General features: G+C 34.3%; 1 protein-coding gene across 1 annotated transcript in view; it reads left to right on the top strand.

Annotated features, from left to right (window-relative positions):
* LOC150087659 (protein crumbs-like) overlaps nucleotides 1-23404 on the top strand; it is a 207835-nt gene that overhangs the window by 139398 nt on the left and 45033 nt on the right. The window contains exons 10-11 of the mRNA XM_090369851.1: nucleotides 7063-7390; nucleotides 13005-13556. Coding sequence (XP_090225977.1) covers nucleotides 7063-7390; nucleotides 13005-13556 — 880 coding nt within the window. The remainder of the gene's footprint in view (nucleotides 1-7062; nucleotides 7391-13004; nucleotides 13557-23404) is intronic.

The raw sequence follows: 23404 nt of genomic DNA, 5'->3' as shown, positions 1-23404 counted from the left end.
CCTGCCAACCTTTATCACTGCAAACTTCGACACTAAGCCTGATATACCTTCATCAATATCATTGATAAATATACAAAACAACAGAGGACCCAACACTAAACCCTGTGGGACTTCACTAATAACATTAGTCCACGAAGAGCAACACCCATCGATTACCACCCTCTGTCTTCTCCCACTCAACCATCCTTTTATCCATTGTAGAAACTTACCCTTAATACTATTCTGCTCCAATTTGTACAATAGTCTTCCATGCGCAACAATGTCAAAAGCTTTCCTGAAATCCAAATATATGATATCAAAATTATTTTTTGTATCCAGTTCCTTTGTAACCACATCATAATATCCTATCAAATTTGTCAGACAAGACTTTCCCTTAACAAACCCATGCTGTGTCTGAATTATTGCTGCAGTCTTGTCTAGATGATCCTGCAATGCATCTTTAACCAGTGACTCCATTATTTTACCCGGAACAGAAGTTAAAACTAAATGGTCTGTAATTACTCCTGTCACCCTTCGATTCCACTTTGTGAATTGGGGATACATTTGCACATTTCTAGTCCATGGGAACCGCACCTGAATCCAAGGATTCTCTCATAATTATGGCTAAGGGTTTGCTTACTTCCTTTGCCGCCTCCTTTAATATAACTGGATAGATCCCATTCACCCAAGGTGCCTTATGTTTAACTTCAGGAATTTCTCCTCAACTTTGTTCTCAGTTATTACAAAATTATTAAGCACCCTGTTACAATTTGATAACCTTCTGGCATTTTCAAACCTTAATAACTCCTCATGTGTGAATGTAGATGCAAAATACTCATTCAGTTTGTTTGCTATCTGAGCAGGATCATCAACAGTCGAACCATTGATATCAAGTGGATCAATCTGATTCACCCTCTTCCTTTTAGAGTAAAGAAATCCTTGCTGTTTTTCTTAGCATCCTTTGCCAAAGATTTCTCGTAATCTGCCTTCGCCTTCCTAACCTCCTTTGTGACTTGATTACAGACTAGCTTATATAAGCCACAGGCTTCTGTGTCGCCTGATAATTTATATCCATCCCATGCATTTTTATTTTCTGCCACGAGTCTCATTAGTTCATTTGACGCCCATTTAGGCCTAAACCTTGAAAAATATTTCTTAACAGATATGAAACTTTTAGTGGCTTCCACGATTAATTCCTTGAATGCTTCCCACTTAGAATTTGCTGTTGGTAACGTCATCAGTTGATCCCACTACAGAATTTAAAAACCGTCTGAGACCACTGTAGTCACATTTACGGAAGCAAAAACCCTTTCCTTTACCACTGTTGGTAATTATATCTTTAAGTAAATCCCACATCAGTACACTGTGATCACTGCCACCTAGTGATTCCTTTATCTGCAAATTCTTAATACACGAATGATCACTGCTGATAACCAGATCAAGAGTATTACCCTCTCTGGTTGCCTCTCGAACATGCTGCTGCAGAAAACAATCATCCAATAAATCTACAAGTCTTACTAGTGTGTGAGTGACCAACCCACAAGTTCCAGTCAATATCCTGGAAGTTATAATCCCCCATTATAAGATATTCTGATTTACTAGCCCACTCTATTTCTCTGTACAATTGTTCATTGTACTCATTCAAGTCATTAGGCCTATAACACACTCCTACTCTTATTTTTGCTTTCGCAGTGCTTATGTCACACCAAACTGACTCAACAGTGCACTGTTCATCTATATCAACTGGATACACTTCTTTTGATTTTATGTTTTTCTTAATTAACAGCATAACACCTCCTCCCATCCTGTCCTGTCTTATCCTTTCTGTACACATTGTACTCCCCAAATTCCAGTTCTGAATTCCTTATATCTGTGTGACACCACAGCTCTGCTATCCCAACAATATCCGCCTTTGATGTCTTGACCAACACTTCAAATTCATCAAATTTATTTACTTTACTATGGGTAGGATTTGTCACCCTTTTTAGGAACTGGCTTGAACCAAATGTTCAAGCAGAAGGAAAAACACTATTGAAATTAAGTAAAAAAGCAACACAGAACAAAAATAAGCTCATAAACACAGGTTTTGAGAACAAGTGGAGAAATACCATTAGGATCTAGCACTTTCTTGGCATCAAGATTGATCAAAATTCTTCTTATATCCTTTTGAAGGAAGAACACACTTGGGTGGAGCAATGAGTGGAGTGTACTGAGAATGGTACAAGGTGATTTAGAAATATAGTAGAGTTAGAAGAAAAGTAGGATGCTAATAGTTCAGCTTTATCTTTTAGCTGAGGTGGTGGTGGTAATAGAACCATCAGGTTTTAACAGAGGATGGAGTAGGGGTGGAGAAAAGTTGCATCCAATGGCTTTGGCATGAGACCAGACTGCTTGACTACCATTTGGATAAGGAGTAAGCTTTCTTATTTTAGTCCGTTGAAAATCTGGTTGGACTGATTAATAACTGCTTTACAAATGTTGCAGGCTTTGGTTTAGGCAGAAAATGAACCTGGAGATTTGGATGTAAGCCAAATGTGATATATAACATTCTTCTCTTGAACAGACTTAGTGCATTTATTGGAAACCAAGGTTTCCAATTAGATAAAATGATGAGATTTTAAGGTGGTGCATAAAATGTGGGATTTCTTCCCTATAAGAATAATTTCACTGACACGAGCAAACACTGACATCAGAACAGTAATCAAACCAAGGAAAGGGAGAATAAAATCTCATAGATCATCCTACTTTGCATTCTACATTCTTGTAATGCCAAACAACACAAGGTTTAGGATGGACATGGGAGAAAGACTCCATTTGAGAAGAGACAATCACTAAGTTGTGATCTGAGGTACTTAGAGAATAGCTCACCTTGACCATGTACTTGGAAGGGTTGTCTCTCTTCTTTTTTTTTTTTTTTTCCATGAAAATGCCTCATCAGGTCTGAGTAATATTTCCTTGTGACTGTCTGGACTTTCTGAACGTAATCCACTAGCAACACTCCATCAGCTTCCCAAAAAACTGATGCCATCACCTTTACAGCAGATGGAATTGACTTGGTTCTTCTCCACTCCAATTCTTTGGAGGGGAGAAGAGCTGTGTTTTGACTGCTCCTTTGTCTGGCTGAAAGTGATGGACCCATGTCTCATCCATTGTCACAAACCTTGCAAAGGAAATTTGCTGGATCTGCTTTAAAACAATTCAAATGTTCACTTGACTTGACAACGCTTGTTCATTTTTTGATCTACTGTTAACAACTTTGAGATCCATTGTGCTGACACCTTTTTCATATGAAAACCTCTGTTATTATGTGGTACACGTCTTCACATAAGATGTCCAAGGTGCTAGCAATTGTCACTTGTTGATCACTCATCGCCAAATCATGCACACTGTCAACTTCTGGAGTGATGGACATTGCAGGTCTTCCATAGCATATGCCGTCTTCTAGGCTCTCCTCCCCCCCCCCTTGTTTAAATTCTGCTGTGGAATAGGAGGGAGCATCCTTCCTATTGTTGCAACTATATCCTCATGAATTGCCTTTGGCATTAGTCCCTTTTTCATCAAATATTGGATGACTGCACAATGATTGATTTTGTCCATCTTTCCTCTCATTTGCACAACTTTGTTGACTTCAGACTGTAATTAAAAAAGGATGTTATTGAAACTGCATGAAACTTGGTGGGTTACTATTTGAAGTATTATATGTTAATTACAGAAATTTTTAACACTGTACTGCTACCCTTTCATACTCAGGCTGCAGAATTTTCATATGTTCCTTGTATAAGTTGGAATATCCAGCATTCACAAGTAACATTCTTAGATGGATCTCAGGGTAGCTGCAGGGCAGGAGGCAGAGAGTTGTGATTAATGGTTACTTTTCAGATCAGTCTAATGTTTTAAGTGAGATCTGCCTATTGGTTCTGGGGACATGTTTGTTATTTTTTAAATGACATTGATGAAAGGATAGAGTGTGGCGTCAAAATTTGCAAATGATATAAAGATTGGAGAGTGGTTAATGATCAGCACCAAGCAGCACTCCTTCAGGATGACTTGGATAGGCTTTGAGGATGGTCAGAAGAGCAAGAGCTATTTTAATGCAGCAACATGCAAGGTCCTACAAGAGGGGAAATAGCAACCCCAAAATAACTTATTCACTTAGCAAAGTTGGATTAAAAACAATAGAGGAAGAAAGCAAAATTTTTATTCTTGTAAATGATTCCATAAATTCAATTTATAGAAAAAGAGGTTTAGATTGGATTTTATAAAGTTTTCTTTTAGCCAGCAAGCCAGTTAATTACTGGCTTGTAATTAACTGGCTTGCTGGCTTAATTACCAGTTAATTACTGGATAACTTACCTTCATTGAAAGGTCTGCTGGTTAGTTACCAGCATGAGGAAGAAAACACTGGTAGTTTCTTTTTTTCATTTTATTATTATTTTTGTTGTCTGGTGCAACAGAGGCATATGGCTTCCTTGGCTAACACTGATATAAATAACTACTCTGTATCCTACCACTTATTCCTCCTTTATCCATGATGGTAACTTACCCCTAATGCCACATAAATTTATACAATGATTGATCATTAGACACAAGCATACCCTCTATCAAAATCTTTACTGAAATCTAAGTAAATGATATCAAAATTATTCTTTTTATCAGTTTCTTTAGTGACAAACCCATAGTGGCTAATTAAGTTAGTCAGGCTTGAGATCTCCTTAACTGAACCATGCTGTTATTCCCTTATAATTTCATGCCTGAACAGATGATTGACTAAGAATCCATAATGTTCCCTGGCACCGGAATCATTTAGTTCTGTACTTGCTAACTTCACCCATTGAACCATCTCCCGGTAGCTTAAATAACACTCTAAGTTCTCATATACTTCATTGCGCCATTGTCATAATTTTCCCGCTGCGACACTGTATTTTCTATTGACAGAAATAAGTTATATGGCCATTAGTAGAATCTGATTTTAGCCTAGAAATGAAAATGAACTTCAAAAATGGATAACATTTAGTTTGTTTTGGTAATTTTCATTTGATATTAGACTCCTTTCAGATTCCCAGCATCGAGTTGAATATCAGACATCAGGCAAATATGACTGCTATTATGGACTACCAACTTATCATCATGAGGAAGTTTGAGTAACCCAACGACTTGAAGAGCTTCACTGGCAAGAGCCAGGAGCTTAAGTTTGTGGTAGAATTATCCTAGCCAGACAGGTCAAAGGATAGGAGCAAGACGAAGTCTAGTCCACCATCGAAGAGAAGGGCTGGCAACCTATTCTTTAGATCTAAAATTAAAGGATAGAAACTGAACTGACAATACGGAATCAACTAGGAACAGATTAGGGGAACTTTATAACAAAAAAAAAAAAAGGAATAGTAACTGTAAGAACTTAGAATGTAAGGTCTCTTAATGGAAAAGAAGATGACTTTGCTGAATTGATTGGCAGACAGATAGGCAGACTTACCTGGCAATTTTAGACTAATAAACCCATAGTTACAGCAGAGCTTCCCAAGGCATATTGACCAACTTTACTAAACAAGCTTGGGTTTAGCAACCCATGACTGGTATAGAAAAAGTATGATCAAAGGAATTGCGAGTAGGCAAAGCTTCTGATTGTGGTCTGCAAAACAGGGTCTGGAAACTTAAGTTCAAATGGCAAACACAGACTGTAAGGTTCTCCTGTATCAAAATTTACCACTGTGTAGATAGCAAAATAGCATAAACAAGTACTCAACTGTAAACTCTCAAGCTGCAGACATGCAGCATTCATTGGAAGATATTCTGACATCTCAAAGGCTATCATGACCAATAAAAATCATTGTAAGGACTTTAGAAACCAAAATACCTTTCTCTGTAGAATAAATCTGAAATCTCTTCCTAAGATTTTAATGTCATCAGGAAAAATACAAGGCAATCAGAAATATATGTCTGTGTTTGTAGTGTTACTCCAACTTCACATAATTTAACAGGATGAAAATCAGCTGTCATATTTGTGTTGTAACTATCCATGTGTAATATGCCAGTTCATTTCCATTAGATAAAGGCCTGAAGATCAGCATTTTAGGAACTGATAGTGGACATTTGAGAGTAATTTGATAATCTTCCTAAACCATATCAGTGGTCCATAATATAATTCCAGACAAATTAATAGTAACAATATAAAGAAGGATTTGAAAAATTATTAAAAGGCAAATTAAGTGGGTAAAAAAGTTTTTTGTTTGGCCACTATATATAAGCTTGCCCTCTTAATCATTTTCCAATATTAAAATCTTTTGTATAAGGAAAATGCAGAAATCATTTGCAATTTCAGTAGTGCTGCAAATCCAACAGTGTATACTGTTTTGCAATGTGAGATGTTGCTGGATTAATTTTTTTTTCTGGTGTAAAATATTGTAAGCTCTGTAAAGATAAATAATTAAATTGCATTTTTAATGGCTTATTAGTTTCTTTGCATCAAATGCAAATGGTTAAAATGAAATATTCTCTAATTCTGCTATTTTCAAAGATGCAGAAAATAGCAGAATTCTCTAATTCTGCTATTTTCTTTTTACCATATAATGCTATAATGAAATAATCAGAACCACTTATTTACAGAGTAAACATGAAATGACTTTAAAAAATAATACTCCCTCAGGCTATAAATTATTTGAAACATTGTTCCCCCCCCCCCCACTACAGAAAATATCAGACTTACTTTCATCACTTGCTTGCTACTGAGCATGATTAGGTCCTTGTGTTGTAATCAGTTTTAGACCAGCGCTGTGCCATCACCCAGTGAAAGCTGCTGGAAAATGCACAGAATTTTTATCCCAGTTTTAAATTCAAGAATACTAATTTGATCTTCAGGTTCTTTCTCATTACATAATCAATACTGTAGTTTATTTTTAAGAAAGGAAAAGTTTTGGACATCACTTTTTCCTATAGTGGAAAAAGAAGTGGAGTATAAAGATCTTCTAATATAAAGATATCAATTGTAGGTTATGAAATTTCCTGTGTATCAAGAAAATTCAATTTTAATTTATGTATTATTTACATTTCTTTATTAACTAATTAAAACATTTTATTTATATTATGCAGGGTATCATTGTGAAGAAAACATTGATGACTGTGAACCTAATCCATGTATGAATGGTGGCCAGTGTTCTGATCTTGTAAATGATTTTAATTGTGACTGCTTAGCTGACTATATGGGGAAAAATTGTTCTCAAGTCTATGATGCATGTTTTTCTAACCCATGTCAGAATGATGGAAACTGTCATACAATTCCACCATCCAAAGATTTTAGTTGCTCCTGTCTTGATGGTTTTTTAGGCCTTCTCTGTGAGACAAACTATGATGACTGCCAAGGAATCACATGCCCAATGGGAGAAATTTGTTTTGATTTGGTTAACAGTTATGAATGCAGGTGAGCAATAATTATTGTATTAGTTTTTATTTTACTTTCCTTATGGAACCTGAAGTAGCTTTATATATTGTAAGGAACACTGAATTTAAATGTGTTTATTAGCCAGATTGTTTTGATCCACTAAATATGAGAACTGTTTAAGGATTGAATATGATTATATTTTAAAACTTTTCCCAAGTCTGATCCTACCAAAACCATTTCAAATTTTCCAGGCATGGTATATAGTTTTGGGCAACAGCAGTAAAATCTTTTTACCTATGTTGATGGTGCACACAGCTAGGTTCAGAGGTTTTGGATACCACAAGTGTAATCATGTACCTGAAGATGGGTAGAAAAAATACTATATATATTAAAGAACTACTAATTTCATATTGGTGATTGCCAAAAGTAAGCACCTGCTGTATCCCAGAGAGGGAAACCAGCTACTGTATTGTTTTCTGTGTTATGTTTTGTCACAGAGTAAATGTTTACAAAAAATAAATAGGCTTTTATCCAAAGTCAGTTACTGTAGATCTGTAATTTCTCCACCTTGCCTCAGCTATGGTTACATTTGCAGCATCATAAATACAGATGAAGTTCTGAGTGCAATTTAGCATTAGTAGAGGCATATGATGCAAGAGAGCATCATATGCCTTCCCATTTCACTGATCCATTTGCTCCAAAACTTTGTCTTGTTCTTCCTTGAATTTATTTAAGTTATCAACTTCCACAATGACAAATGGAAGTTTATTCCAGCAATCAACTACCTGCTGGCTAAAGGTGTTACTCAGTTTGAATTTATGTCTCATCCCACCAGCATTGAGCCTGCTCAAACCATTTGAGGCTTTCAGTCAGATCACCTCGCAGGTGACTAGTCTCCAGATGCTGCAATTTGCAGAACTTAAGCCTTTCTTGGTAAACGGGCCCCTTCCTTCCTCCACCAATCTTGTTGCCCATCTCTGTACTCATTCTAGCAACTCTACATCCTTCCTAAAATGAGACCTCCAGACCTGTATGCAGTACTTAAGGCATGGCCTGACCATTGCCTTATACAAAGGGATAATCACCTCCTTTTCCTTACTAGCAAAATTCCTGTATATCATTGACAATTTACTTCTGTTTGCGCTCCTTCATCTGTATTTATGACATAGTTTGTGATTTACTTGGAATTTAAAAAAAAAAAAAAAATGGTGTGCCCAGCTTATATAAAAGAGTATTTCATTTGGAAGCTTAATTGCTTTGTAAGAAACAGTTTATTCAGAAGTTTTTTTTAATTCCAAATTCAACAGTTTATTTTTAAATAATGCGGCGTTGATGTTTAATATTTTCATGTAAAATATTAAACATCAATATTAAAGAGTTATGTACTGGAAAAAAAAAAAAAAAAAAAAAAAAAAAGCTATCACCAATTATCTAATTATTTTAAAAAGGATGCATAAAATATAAATACATTTACTGGAATGGCAAAATTGTACAATGTAAGAGGATATGTGCTTTTAGTACTTCTGAATTTCATGCCTTTTCAGTGTATACATTTTATTTAAAAAGAAAAAATGAATTGTTAAATTTTAGTTTCACATGTAATGTGCTTAGCTTTATAATATGGATGTCAAAGTTGCCCTCTGATACTCTTACATTATACTGAAGTTACACTGAATTAGTATTAGAAAAGCTAAATGATTCAAGGAAGTGAATTTCTTTGTATCTGACAAAAAAAAAAAAAAAACCCACCTTACTCTTCAGTCTTTTTGTGCAAGTTTACTCACTCCTTGAGAAGGAGCAGATCAACACAATGCTACATTAATATCTGGAGCATTGTCAATAAAATGGCTGAATTCTAACTTGTGTTTAATAGGGCTAACAGAAACGTTGTGCCACTCAGAAATTGTGGATCACAAGTTCTACTATGGTACATATAATTAATTTAGGAAAAATAGGGAGGATAAAAGGGATGGTGGTGACTTGCTTCTTATCAAAAGCAGCTTCAGTGCAAAAAAGAAAGCTTTTGCTGACTCGGAAGTTACTTCTGCTAGCACAGAATCTCTAAGGAGTGAGTTAATAGGAGCAACAGTATAATGAAAATGGGAGTAATCTATAGACCCAAAGATTATAAAGAGTATGACAAGGGTCTCTACATGCAGATGGAATGGGCAAGCAAAGAACTGCGAATGTCTTATTAGTGACTTCAATCTGCCCCAATTGATTGAAATAAGTGGGAGGGAAACACCACAGAGGACAAAAAAAAATTTTTATATATGCAAGAGAGTAATTATTTGTACCAGAACGTTAGAGAAATTACTACTGGTGAGAATATTCTTGACATCATAAATAGATGACATCACTGGGCTTAAAGTACAGGAACCAGTGACAGGTAGTGAACATGCAATTTTTAGTTGGAAGATGAAGAAAGTTGTTGCAATGATTTTAATTTCAGAAGGGGGCCTATGATTTAAGGCACTATGTGGCATCTACTAATTGGACAGATTGTAGAGGGAGGGCAAAATACATTTGAATTATGGAATACCTTTAAAGCAAAAGTCACAGAAGCCATGAATGCATATCTCTCTATACATTAAAAAAGTTTTCCTCCTAGTGATATTTATTCGAGCCAATGGGAAAAGAAAGCGGGGCAATTACGTCACTTATTCGAGCCAATTGGAGAAGAGGGCTGGGGCAATTATGTCACTACAAATGCTCGGGTAAATAATTACATAGGTCATTTCTTGATTAGATTTCAATTGGTGCATTATAATGTTAGTATATTAGATTATAAACATCTAAAAAAATTTGGGAAAATTCACTTGCAGCATTTTGATCTGCTAACAATTTTTCTTGTGCAAACACCTAGATAATGAATTCCAAGGCATTTTTTTCCATTACAAATGCCATCCCTCTTTGGCTAAGAATTCTTCTCCACTGTTGACTTCCTTGTCCAGTCTACGTTATTATGGTGAAATGTGTTTCCCCCTTCACTGATATAAAAAACATAAATACATTTTCAGAATCTTCTCTTCATTCCTATCGTGTTGCGTTCGGTTGGGGTGATTCTGCGTTGACTGCCATTTCTTGTAAACACAAAGGCGAATCGTGCATAAGCGAATTCGGTTCGTGTTATATAAGATATCGTTCCCCTATTTATAAATCGTGTATGATCGAATTCATGTAGTGTAAACACATGTTATATGAGGACTGACTGTATGTTGTTGTCATTGAGAGAAAGATTTGCTTGCATTCAAGATTTTGCGTATTTTGAGCTGATTGATGTGAACATGTTTCAAGGATTTTCTGAATATTTTCCAGTGCATCATCTTAATGCTCTCCAAAACAAATATCCCAGTATAATAGATTACAAGTCCTTAATCAACGAACTGAAATATGTTTATCATGACAGTGATTTTAGAAAATGTAAATCAGCCAATGCTCTTTTAAAACTATTTCATGAAATAGGATTATTATCCCCCTTGTCAGAAACAACAAGGCTAATTCAACTTCTAACAATACCTGTAACTTCTGTTTCAAATGAAAGAAGTTTCTCAGTTCTTGATCGAATTCGATCCTATTTGAGGAATACAATGGCTCAGGAATGGCTCTCATCGCTAGCCCAAATATCAATAGAGAAAGAAATACTTGTCGATTTAGAAAGAAAAAATGAATTGCATGACATGATTTTAGAAGAATTCACATTAAAACAAAGATGATTAGAGTTTATGTTCAAATAGGTGAGTTAACGGAGTATAAACAGAAAATTTATTTTTTTAAAAATTATTTCTTATTTAATCCATAATTATTTATTTATTTATTGGCTGTATACAGAGAATGGTATCCCTTACAAAATGGTGGTGACAAGTGGGTACTGCTGCCATGCTTTCTTAATTATTATTTTTTTAAATATTTTTGCTAGTGGTAGTACTGTCAACTAAAATGCCAGATTACCCCCCCCCCCACACACACGCACCGATGAATGTAATCTTTTTCATAATTATAAATCACTTTATTTTTTCCTTCACCCCCCCCCAAACTGCCATATCATTGTTTTGTGTTTTCTGTGTGCACCAGCTTTGTAGTAAAGTAATATCATGTGCAGGTTTTATCTGTATTAATGTTTGCTTGCACATATCATTTAATGTGTTGTGAGAGTTAATTTTTTAAGCCCATATTATACCAGTATTTCTTAGATTTTGCTTTTTCTTATTTTGTTGGTGTTTACAATAGCATAGTTTAATTTGCCTTAAAAACTGATAATTACTTTCCTGGCACTTATTTCATTCTACAGGCTGGCCTCGATTAACATGATTAATTCGTCCCGTGAGCGCATCACGCAAAACGGAACCGCATTAATCGAATATAATAATCAGTAGAAAACATAATTGGTCCTTGACCTTCTGGAATGTCCATAAAAAATTTTAAAAATACAACTTTTTAACTGTATACAATGTAAAAGATAATGAAAATAATTATGGAATTGAATGTTTATTGCATAAAACAGCGGTTCCCAAACTGCGTGCTGCAGAATATTTAAAATTTTCGAGGGAAACACAGTGATACTCGACATCTGTCGGACACCATGCGAACTGTTAGCTCGAGGTAGCTCACAGTTTCAACATTTCTTATTAAGTTGTTTGGACCTAACTACTTAATTAATAAACGGAACTGTTAGGTATTTATTTTGGTCTAGGTGCGGCGGGACAAAATTACTGAGACACAAAGGGCACCGTGAACCCCAGGTGGGCCGGAGCAGCAGTGCGTAGCACACACTTCTTGATTAGACCGGGGTTCGAGCCCATGACCACCAAATACGGAGGATGCGGAATATGTCAGGGAATGACCACCGCATATCCCTGGAGCAATATGGCCTTAGTTGCTAATGCTCCTAAAAACCAAAATAACATAACATAACAGTGCTGTGAACCGAGAAAGTTTGGGAATCTCTAATATAAAATACACAATCAAGAAATGACTGTTGTGGAAATATTTGAACAGTGTTGACTTTCTCTTGTCATCAATCAATTTCCGATAGCCGACAACAATCTTCTCTGGGCCCTAGTGAAATAAATATCGCAGAGAACTCAAACCTTTTGTTTACAGTATGCAAGATATGAAAGATTTCATCTAGTTCTTTTACTGTTATCTTCTTCACGGTAACATTTTCATCTGGCTCATTTAAAAATTTGAATTTTTAAATGAAAGCATTGACTTTATTAGCGGGAGACAAACAAATAACACGTCTTCTTCCGATGGTTGATGGAACACACTGAGGCGGACAGCAGGCAAACGTTGGTTTATTGCCTGTCCGAGGCACGGTAAGCTTAATGTGCGATTCAAATCTTTTTCAACTATCGCATTAAAAAAAAAATCACGTTAACTGGAAATTTGCATTGTGTAAAGTGAAAAGTGGTATGATTTTTTTCAAATAGCTGTAACTGAAAAAATGCGTTAATCAAACTCGTGTTATGCGAGGCCTGGCTGTATTTGTTATATGTAATAAAACTATGCCAGATGATAATTATTACAAGAATATGAAAGTGCAGATTAATTTTTGTACTTTCATAATCTTGCTAGCACATTGTGGGCGTGTGTGTGAGTGAGTGAGAGATTACTACTTTTTTTATTCATTTTTGTTTTATTTTTACTCTAGGTGTCGTGATGGGTATGGAGGTTTTAATTGCTCTGTTGAATTAAATGAATGTGAAAGCAGTCCATGTTTGAATGGTACCTGTATTGATAAAATCGGTGAATATCAATGTGTTTGCCCTGAAGGATTAACTGGTAAGAACTGTGAAGTTGATATTAATGAGTGCCTTGAATCTCCTTGCAAGCATGGAATTTGCAAAAATCATCATGGTTCATACCTTTGCTATTGCCTTCCTGGTTTTACTGGTCATAATTGTCATATTGAATTTGATGAGTGTCTTTCCAATCCATGTTTAAATAAAGGAACATGTGTTGATCTAATCAGTGATTATAGATGTGATTGTGCTCCTGGTTTTACCGGAAGAAACTGTGAAATAAACATCGATGAGTGTGCTTCCTTGCCATGTGTTAATGGTGCAACCTGTATTGATGGTATCAATGAATATCGATGTGTCTGTCATTTAGGATTCACTGGAGGTGACTGTGAAGTAAATATTAATGAATGTGAATCTTCTCCGTGTCTTAGCAGTGGAGAGTGTATTGATTTAATTAATGGGTAAGCAGTTTTTATTGTATATTTTTATAATTCACTAATATTTTGTAGTTTGAGATATATATATATATATATAGTCATTATAGTAAAAGTATAATATGCACTATATAAATGCTGAATATGTATATGAACATAACAGTATACAGCGGGCCATAAGGCCAAAATAACTTATAAAGACTAAGATAGCCTGTGTAGGTCTACAATGCCATACCCTGGAAATAAATATATAATTGGTAATAATATATAATACAATAATGATTATGTAGCTAATTATTGATATATAGATACATTGAAAGGAACTTTTTCGAGGGCTAACCCCTTTCAATATATCCGACCAATAATTAACAGAGCTATCTGTTTCTGATTGCTATCTGCCTGTTTAACTAAGTCCAATTCTTAAACTTAAACATAAAGACTAATTTGGTTATAATTTAAATTTAGCAGCAAACAGGCATGAAAACAGCTAGCCCGACAGATAACTTCGAAACGAATATATAGAAAATAGAGGGCCAACCATAATTTCCAATTTGCTTTATATTTATGCAAAAGAAAACTACTGCTGAGGGAAGTAGGGATAAGTATAGTAATAGTACCTCAATTTCCCTCGAATTGCTCTAATAGATCTTGAGGTATGAAAAATTAGGGTTAGATAGTAAAAGGTGAAAAGTAAAGAAAGCAGCTTTATATAATATAATTATATTATATAACAAATAAAATTAGATTATATAATTTAATTATATAAAAATTATTTAATATTTAAAAATATTAAAAATTATATAAAAAGGAATAAAAAATCTTTAAAATATTTTACAATATAGAAATGAAAATACCCTTTAAAAGATGAAATTGATTACTACCTTAAGAACAAATATACAGTGGATTCCGGTTATTTGGGACACCGGTTAATCGGGGCAGCCGTTTATTTGGGGCAAATCTTAAAAAACAAAAACCAATCGAGAAAATAGCCAGGGTTTACTTCGCTTAATTGGGACAAAATGCCATTTAATCGGGGCAGGAGACCTCAGCACTGGAGATTACCCTACGATTGTCTCCGACCGTACCACGTAGTTCGGTCGGATTTTTGGAGGTCACAACCATAAAACAATAAAACAATTAGCAGTCACCTGTTTATTGGGCTTTTCTGTTAGTGCAATCTATCATAAACGGACAGTAAACTCGATCTTATTGAATTTGCGATAATACCGGCAGCTGGAATTCTGTGGGTTATTATGGTAAAATGTGTTTACACTTCCATGGAATCTTCAATCATATAAAAAAAATATTTTTCACAATCTTCTCTTCATTCCTATTTTTAAAGCTTCCTAATTTGTTACTCCGTTCTCACTTGCGCGTGTTGTGTTACTTGCAATTTGTGTGTGCCCTCTTCTTTGTTATTGATTGCTTATCTTTTTACTGTTTTAAATTTCAGCCCCCACCAACAAATGTCAGTGAACAGAAATGTCAACTAGTTTAGTTAGTATGTACATATTACAGTACGTATTAATTATTCCGATTATCACGTATATTCTTCCGATTTTCACGTATCATTTAATTTTTTAATTATTAAGGTAATAAAGGGTAAATTTGTGCTTAATATATCTTTGCTTTTATAGCCTGTGGATAATATTCCTCCTATTTTCGCTAATTAGAATCGCTGTTTAATAGAATTAAAATTCAATTCACAAACGTGATCATAATGACTGGCGCTTACTGCACATCGTATAGTGAACGGTACTTTACTATTTTGAGTTCGTCGTAACGTGATTTGATTGTACAGTGAACTAATTGTAAAGGGGGGGGGGTAAATTGTATTTTTAACTATTTACGCGAAACTTCGGATAACTGGGGCAGCCGCTTAATCGGGCCAAAATGCACTAGTCCCGATGTGTCCCAAATAACCGGAATCGACTGTAGTTACAATTTTTCAATGAGCGTAAACTATATGTTACATGCTCAAAAGGTAATGCCTACTATATACATATGTACAAGTCCTCAAAATGACTAATGTGAATAAGGAATGTTCCTAATTATAATAGAAAAACTTATGAACCAATGGAGGCTTACATTGAAATTGAGTTACTTATATAGAAAATACTTTTGCTATGATGTAATTTGGGTTTATATTATTGTGCCATTTATTTATAGCAATAAAATGGCTTTATGAAGGTTTATAGTGATAAAATTAGGTGGAAATTCATTATCAATTAGTTTAGACCTAAATTCTATAAGTGATAATAATGATATTATTATCATTATTGCATATTTTAATCAGAATTGATTTAAATCTGAATTCTTTGTGTTTATCATATACTTTAGTATATAATGTTTTATCACCTATGTAGATTTCTATATCTAGATAGTAGGCTTTTTTTGTACTGTACTTATTCATTAGATAGTATGAATCAGAGCTGTAATACTCGATACGTTCTACGTCGATATTAATATTTGTAAAATAATAAGAGGTTTACCTCAGTGTAGTACGTAGAACGCTTCCGTATGATACTCTCCAGAAATTAAAACGAAAAAATCGAAAACTTACATTAGAGTAAAAAATAAATAAAAACCAATTTAACACAATTCAAATCAATTTAACGCAATTAAAAAGACTAACGAAAATATTCAAAACGATTTTCCTTCCTGAAGCTGACAACGCTTTTCGACCGTATGTCGTGATCACAAGATTGAAAATTACCGAATAGGGTTGAACCTGAAACTTAAATAGTGATTATTTGTCTTCACGCATGCGCGTAAAGGTCCACGCATCAGAGATCAAATATGGCCGCCGAACATTAACAGAATTCTTGTGTAATTTAATTTCTACGGTTTCCGCAATTAATAGTCGCGTATAATTACGTTCAACATTAAGTATTTTGGCCTCGTTAAATAAAAAAGTATGTTTTTCGTTAATGGCATGAAAGGCTAATTCTGACGCTGCTGAACAAGAAGCACGAACTGAGGCTTCATGTTGATTTATACGAATATTCAGAGAAAATCGCGTCAAACCCTGGTAAGATGAGTCGCAATCACCGCAAAAAATGTTGTATACCAGATCATTAATTTGTGTTGCGAACGTGGAAAGAACCAAGCGATTGTTCAGTATAGTGTGTAATTTCCGTATTGGCCTGGCCACAAATTTAAATTCGGTATCTTTAAAGAATCTGTTAAGCTGTTTGTGCCACTGTTCAACATATGGGACAGAAATAAAGTATTTTTTGATATTACTATTGTTGGTTGGTGTAGTATTTTGTATCCTATCCTTAGCCTGTACCCTAATTCGGTTTATTGTGGCAAGGGGAGAACCCCTGTTTAAGAACCTGCTAGTTAATATTTGTATTTCTGAGCCAAAGCAGATTCCATCGTTGAATATTTATAGGCATTTAGAAATTGATTAAAGATAATTGATCTTTTGTAGGTGAACGGGTGATAGCTATTATAATGTAGAAGCATACCGGTGTTTGTAGGTTTTCGATAGATGCTAAATTGGATTTTATTCGAGTCCCGAGTATGCGTGAAATTTGGAAAGTTTAATGACTTTGTATCCGTATCCTCCCTTTCCAATGTAAATTTGAGTATAGAATGAATATTATTAAACGAATGTAAAATATCTTGGATTGTACTACTATCAATAATAACTAGAACATCGTCTAAATACCTCCTATAATATGTGATACGGGGTCGAAAAGGTGTCAAATGTATATACTCAATCGTTGAGAGATAGATCTCTGACATTAAGCCACTCAGGCTCAAACACATTGGTAATCCAAAAATTTGTTTGTACACCTTGTCTCGAAAGGTGATATAGTCGGCCTCAACTAACAGTTTAATTAAGTGAAAAATTTCCTTAATAGGTATCTCGTATAATTAATCGGTGTCGAGTTTTTATTTAACATATCCCAAATAATATCTAATGTGTATTCAACGTTTACATTCGTATATAACGAGGTAACATCTAGTGAGCATAAATTGTCATTGTCGCCAAGTCTACAGTCTGTAAGATTATTAAATAATGTATCGTAGTTCTTAGTCCCAAATTGTATTACCCGTCTAAAGGGTTTTATAATGCTATATATATATGTGTGGCTAAGGAAGAAAATGCCGAGTTCCTGTAGTAAACAATAGGTCGAATAGGAAATCCAGTCTTGTGTAATTTTACCTGACAGAAAAGTGCAGGAATATTGTATGTTCTGCCCTTCAATTCCTTTAACTGGACCATAGTAAGGGTAGTCGTTTTTTCGATACGTGGTTAACGTTTTATTGTATCGATTGACCAAATTGGTAAACAGTGCCGGGTCTACTTCAAGATAAGTGGAGGTATCTGAAACAACTGAATCTAACTTATTAATAATCAAGTTTATCTAGTATTACCACTCTATCTCCTTTATCTGCCCTCTGTATAATGTCCTTATTTCCCCGAAGTTCTCGTAAAGCTGAACTGTCACGTGTATTCAATTTAGGAAGTGGCATTTCTTTTACGTTATTCACTACTTGGTTAACTTGTTGAATAAATAAATCTTTTTGTGGAGCATTACGAAGTCCAAATTCAGTATCAATTACGCGTTGTTTTTTAGGTAGTTTTCGAGGTGGTAAATTATAATTTAGTCCTTTGGATAAAAATGAAATCTGGTCCTGCGATAGCTTACACGAGGAAAGATTTGTAACCTGTTGATATGTCGGTTCATTGAATACTGGGTGAGGGGGTGTTCGTGAACTAGCTGACGTATTCTGTGGTAGTACATTGTGTGTCTGTGGGGGGTTGTCACCCAACTCGTATGTACTTGGTCGCAAGCCCGCGACAGTGTGTTAGAATGCGCATGAGCTTGTCTTGACCTATCCGATAATGTTTGCAATTTATTAATGTCTGTTTTTTTATTTCTGAGGCCTGTGCTTCCCATCACAAATCTATGGAGGTCTTCAATACAGACCAATCGTTCGGATATAGATAATTTTTTAATTTATCGCAAAGCTTCCTAACCTGGGAAAGGTATTTTTGTTTATTCGAATATCGAGATTTTAAGGCAAGCTTAACAATATTATGCGATGTGGCCAGTGATAGTTGTTTTTAGATAGGTTACACCTCTCCAGGTGTAACCTATCGATACAAACAATTATGGGGTATTTTTTGAATGGCTTGGTGCAAAATTACATTAAATCAACACTAAGATACTCGGCCCAAAGTTACTATATTTCTCTTCTAAAATATTGCCTTCAAAACAACATCTTTTCGAAGTTTGCCAGGGTTCATTTCAATCAAAAAATTTCAGGCATAAAACAACTAACACTGGCCACATTGCATAATATTGTTAAGCATACCTTAAAATCTCGATATTCAAATAAACAAAAATACCTTTCCCAGGTTTGGAAGCTTCGTGATAAATTAAAATTATCTACATCCGAACGATTGGTCTGTATTGAAGACCTTCATAGACTTGCAACGGGAAGCACAGGCCTCAGAAATAAAAAAAAAAAAATAAAAAAAAAACAGACACGTTAATAAACTGCAAACATCGGATAGGTCAAGACACATTCATGTGAATTCTAGCACATTGTCGTGGGCTTGCGACCAAGTACATGAGAGTTGGGTGACAATCCCCCCCCCCCACAGACACAGAATACGTCAGCCTGTTCACAAACACTCCCTCACCCAGTATTCAACGAACCGACATATCAACAGGTTATAAATCTTTCCTCGTGTACACTATCGCAGGACAAGATTTCACTTTTATCCAATGGACTAAATTATAATTTACCACCTCGAAAACTACCTCAAAAATAATGTGCAATTTACATTGAATTTCGACTTCATAATGTTGCACAAAAAGATTTATTTATTCAACAAGTTAACCAAGTAGTGAATAACGTAAAAAAAAACGCGACTTCCTAAATTGAATACATATGACAGTTCAGCTTTACGAGAACTTCGGGGAAATAAGGACATTATTATACAGAGGGCAGATAAAGGAGATACAGTGGTAATACTAGATAAACCTGATTATATTGATAAGTTAGATTCAGTTGTTTCAGATATCTCCACTTATCTTGAAGTAGACCCTGCACTGTTTACCAATTTGGTCAAACGACTACATTACTATGGCCCAGTTAAAGGAATTGAAGGCCAGAACATACAATATTTCTGCACTTTTCGGTCAGGTAAAATTACACAAGACTGGATTTCCTATTCGACCTATTGTTTCCTACAGGAAGTCGGCATTTTCAGCCACACATGCGTATAGCATTATAAAACCCTTTAGACAGGTAATACAATTTGGGATTAAGAACTATGATACATTATTTAATAATCTTAAAGACTGTAGACTTGGTGACAAAGACAATTTATTCTCACTAGATGTTACCTCATTATATACGAATGTAAACGTTGAATACACATTAGATATTATTTGGGATATGTTAAATAAAAACTCGACACCGATTAATTATACGAAGCTACCTATTAAGGAAATTTTTCACTTAATTAAACTGTTAGTTTGAGGCCAACTATATCACCTTTCGAGACAAGGTGTACAAACAAATTTTTGGATTGCCAATGGGTTTGAGCCTGAGTGGCTTAATGTCAGAGATCTATCTCTCAGCGATTGAGCATATACATTTGAAACCTTTTCGACCCCGTATCACATACTATGGGAGGTATTTAGACTAGTTATTACTGATAGTAGTACTATCCAAGACATTTTACATTCATTTAATAATATTCATTCTAGACTCAAATTTACATTGGAAAGGGAGGATACGGATACAAAGTCATCTATCGAAAACCTACAAAAGATCGATTATCTTTAATCAATTTCTAAATGCCTATAAATATTCAACGATGGAATCTGCTTTGGGCTCAGAAATACAAATATTAACTAGCAGGTTCTTAAACAGAGGTTATCCCCTTGCCACAATAAACTGAATTAGGGTGCAGGCTAAGGATAGGATACAAAATACTACACCAACCAACAATAGTAATATCAAAAAATACTTTATTTCTGACACATGTGTTGAACAGTGGCACAAACAGCTTAATAGATTCTTTAAAGATACCGAATTTAAAATTGTGGCCAGGCCAATATGGAAATTACACACTATACTGAACAATCGCTCTGTTCTTTCCACGTTCGCAACACAAATTAATGATCTGATATATAACATTTCTTGCGGTGATTGCAACTCGTCTTACCAGGGTTCGACGCGATTTTCTCTAAATATTCATGTAAATCAACATGAAGCCTCAGTTCGTGCTTCATGTTCAGCAGTGTCGGAATTAGCCTTTCATGCCATTAACGAAAAACATACTTTTTTATTTAACAAAGCCAAAATACTTAGTTCAACGTAATTATACACGACTATTAATTGCAGAAACTGTAGAAATTAAATTACACGAGAGTTCTGTTAATGTTCGGCGGCCATATTTGATCTCTGATGCATGGACCTTTACGCGCATGTGCGAAGACAAATAATCACTATTTAAGTTTCAGGTTCAATCCTATTCGGTAATTTTCTTTCCTGTGATCACGACATACGGTTGAAAAGTGTTGTCAGCTTCAGGAAGAAAAATCGTTTTGAATATTTTCGTTAGTATTTTTAATTGCGTTAAATTGGTTTGTAATTATTTATTTTTTACTCTAATGTGAGTTTTCGGTTTTTTTTTTTTTTCGTTTTAATTTCTGGAGAGTATCATACGGAAGTGTTCTACGTACTATATTGAGGTAAACTCCTCTTATTATTTTACTTATGCTTATTCATATATTCTATCTCTAAATCTGGAGGGTAGCGTTACCTGCATCTATAAGAAAGTTGGGTTCTTTTATCTCTATTAGATCATCTATGTATCTGTAAAGTATTAGGTTTTTATTTAAGTTTAGTTCAAAATGATGCAAATAGAGGTTAGCGACTAGACTTGAGCTACAAGCCCCATTGCTATACCTGTATATTGTTTATATATACTTTTTCCGTTAAAAATGTAACTTTTGAACAAACATAAGTTAATTAAATCATCCCAAAATTTCTGTTGGCATGGTAATGCCAACAGAAATGGTATATTCTTTATAATAATAATTAAATACAGATTTTAAGCTGTTATGTGAATTACTAGTAAATAGGTTTTTAAAGTTGAAGGATTTATATGTTCTATAGTATTGGCATTATTATTTAAATATTCTAATATTGGACTTTTTTTAAGAATTATTCTAGACGTACCTATATTGCTTAATATGATATTTAGTAGTGCTTCCAGTTTTTGATGTGGGAGTTTGGCATAACTATTCCTACATGAAGTAATATATTTTATTTATTGATAAAATTGGTTATTCTAAATTTTCTATTCTTAATTATCTGTTCAGCATAGAACATGTGCTATTTGGTAGTAATAGGTTTTATTTAAATGATCTGTAAAGATTGGCTATAATTTATTATAAAATCAGTTAGTATTTGGAATTAGCCATTCCTTTGTTTCCTTATTATTCCATATTCTTTAATTCATCATTATCTTTATCTGTTAAACACCAACTGGTGTCCTCTTGTAGACATACCAAGATCCCTTACTAAAGGGTGGGGCAGTTATGCTCCCGGTATATATCCTAAGTACAATTATATAAAGCTGTTTTCTTTACTTTTCACCTTTTACTATCTAACCCTAATTTTTCATACCTCAAGATCTATTAGAACAATTAGAGGGAAATTGAGGTACTATTACTATACTTATCCCTACTTCCTTTCTCCTTATGTCAGCAATAGCTTTCTTTTGTATAAATATAAAGCAAATTGAAAATTATGGTTGGCCCTCTATTTTCTATATATTCGTTTCGAAGTTTTCTGTGGGGCTAGCTGTTATCATGCCTGTTTGCTGCTAAATTTAAATTATAACCAAATTAGCCTTTATGTTTAAGTTTAAGAATTGGACTTAGTTAAACAGGCAAATAGCAATCAGAAACAGATAGCTTTGTTAATTATTGGTGGGATATATTGAAAGGGGTTAGCCCTCGAAAAAGTTCCTTTCAATGTATCTATATATCAATAATTAGCTTCATAATCATTACTGTATTATATATTTATATATTATTACCAATTATATGTTTATTTCCAGGGTATGGCGTTATGGCCCACTGTATACTGTTATGTTCATATACATATTCAGCATCTATATAGAACATATTATACTTTTACTATAATAACTAGATTACAGACTGATGTAGTGTTCAATCTATTATTGATGGCATTAATCTGATCTGGCGTAACTTTTACATTTATCCCAATTTTATATATATATATATATATATATATATATATAAAACAATATTTTTGCTTTGTATAGCATAGTTTGAATTTTTGCGATGACTACAAGTAGTCTTGACTACAAGACTACTTGTAGTCAAGTCATCTGTATTCCTAGGTACTCAAAAAATTTTGTCTTTAACAGGCTGGATTACTGAGGGAAATATTGCAAGGAAGGGATAAGTGTGTTATTATATGATATTAGATTATGAATGGTGAGTTAACATTTTGAAAATGTTAACTCACCATTCATGAAAATGTCTCTTTGACTTGTGAAATTCCAACTGGCAACTCTTACCCTGGATCCCAGTGATTAACGGCTATTTGGCAGAAATGAATAATCTGTTTTTCATACATTTATAATACAGTAATAGTCAACATGATATGAACATTCATTGATCCTTATGATATTGTGATTGTATAAAAATTACTTCAGAAATATAAAATTATTTTTTTTATAACTTTTTGTTACTTTTTTTGAAAATATATATCCATACTGTTTTATAAATCTATTGGAGTGTAAAGGAGTTTCACAGCCTGAAAATGGTTGAAAAGCATTGCTCTCTCTCTCTCTACCATAA

Source organism: Mastigoproctus giganteus, chromosome 3 (assembly GCF_048544385.1).
Source record: "Mastigoproctus giganteus isolate SK-2022 chromosome 3, ASM4854438v1, whole genome shotgun sequence".
Classification (NCBI taxonomy): Eukaryota; Metazoa; Arthropoda; class Arachnida; order Uropygi; family Thelyphonidae; genus Mastigoproctus; species Mastigoproctus giganteus.
The sequence above is the reverse complement of the archived record's forward strand: the minus strand, read 5'-3'. Positions and strand labels throughout refer to the sequence as shown.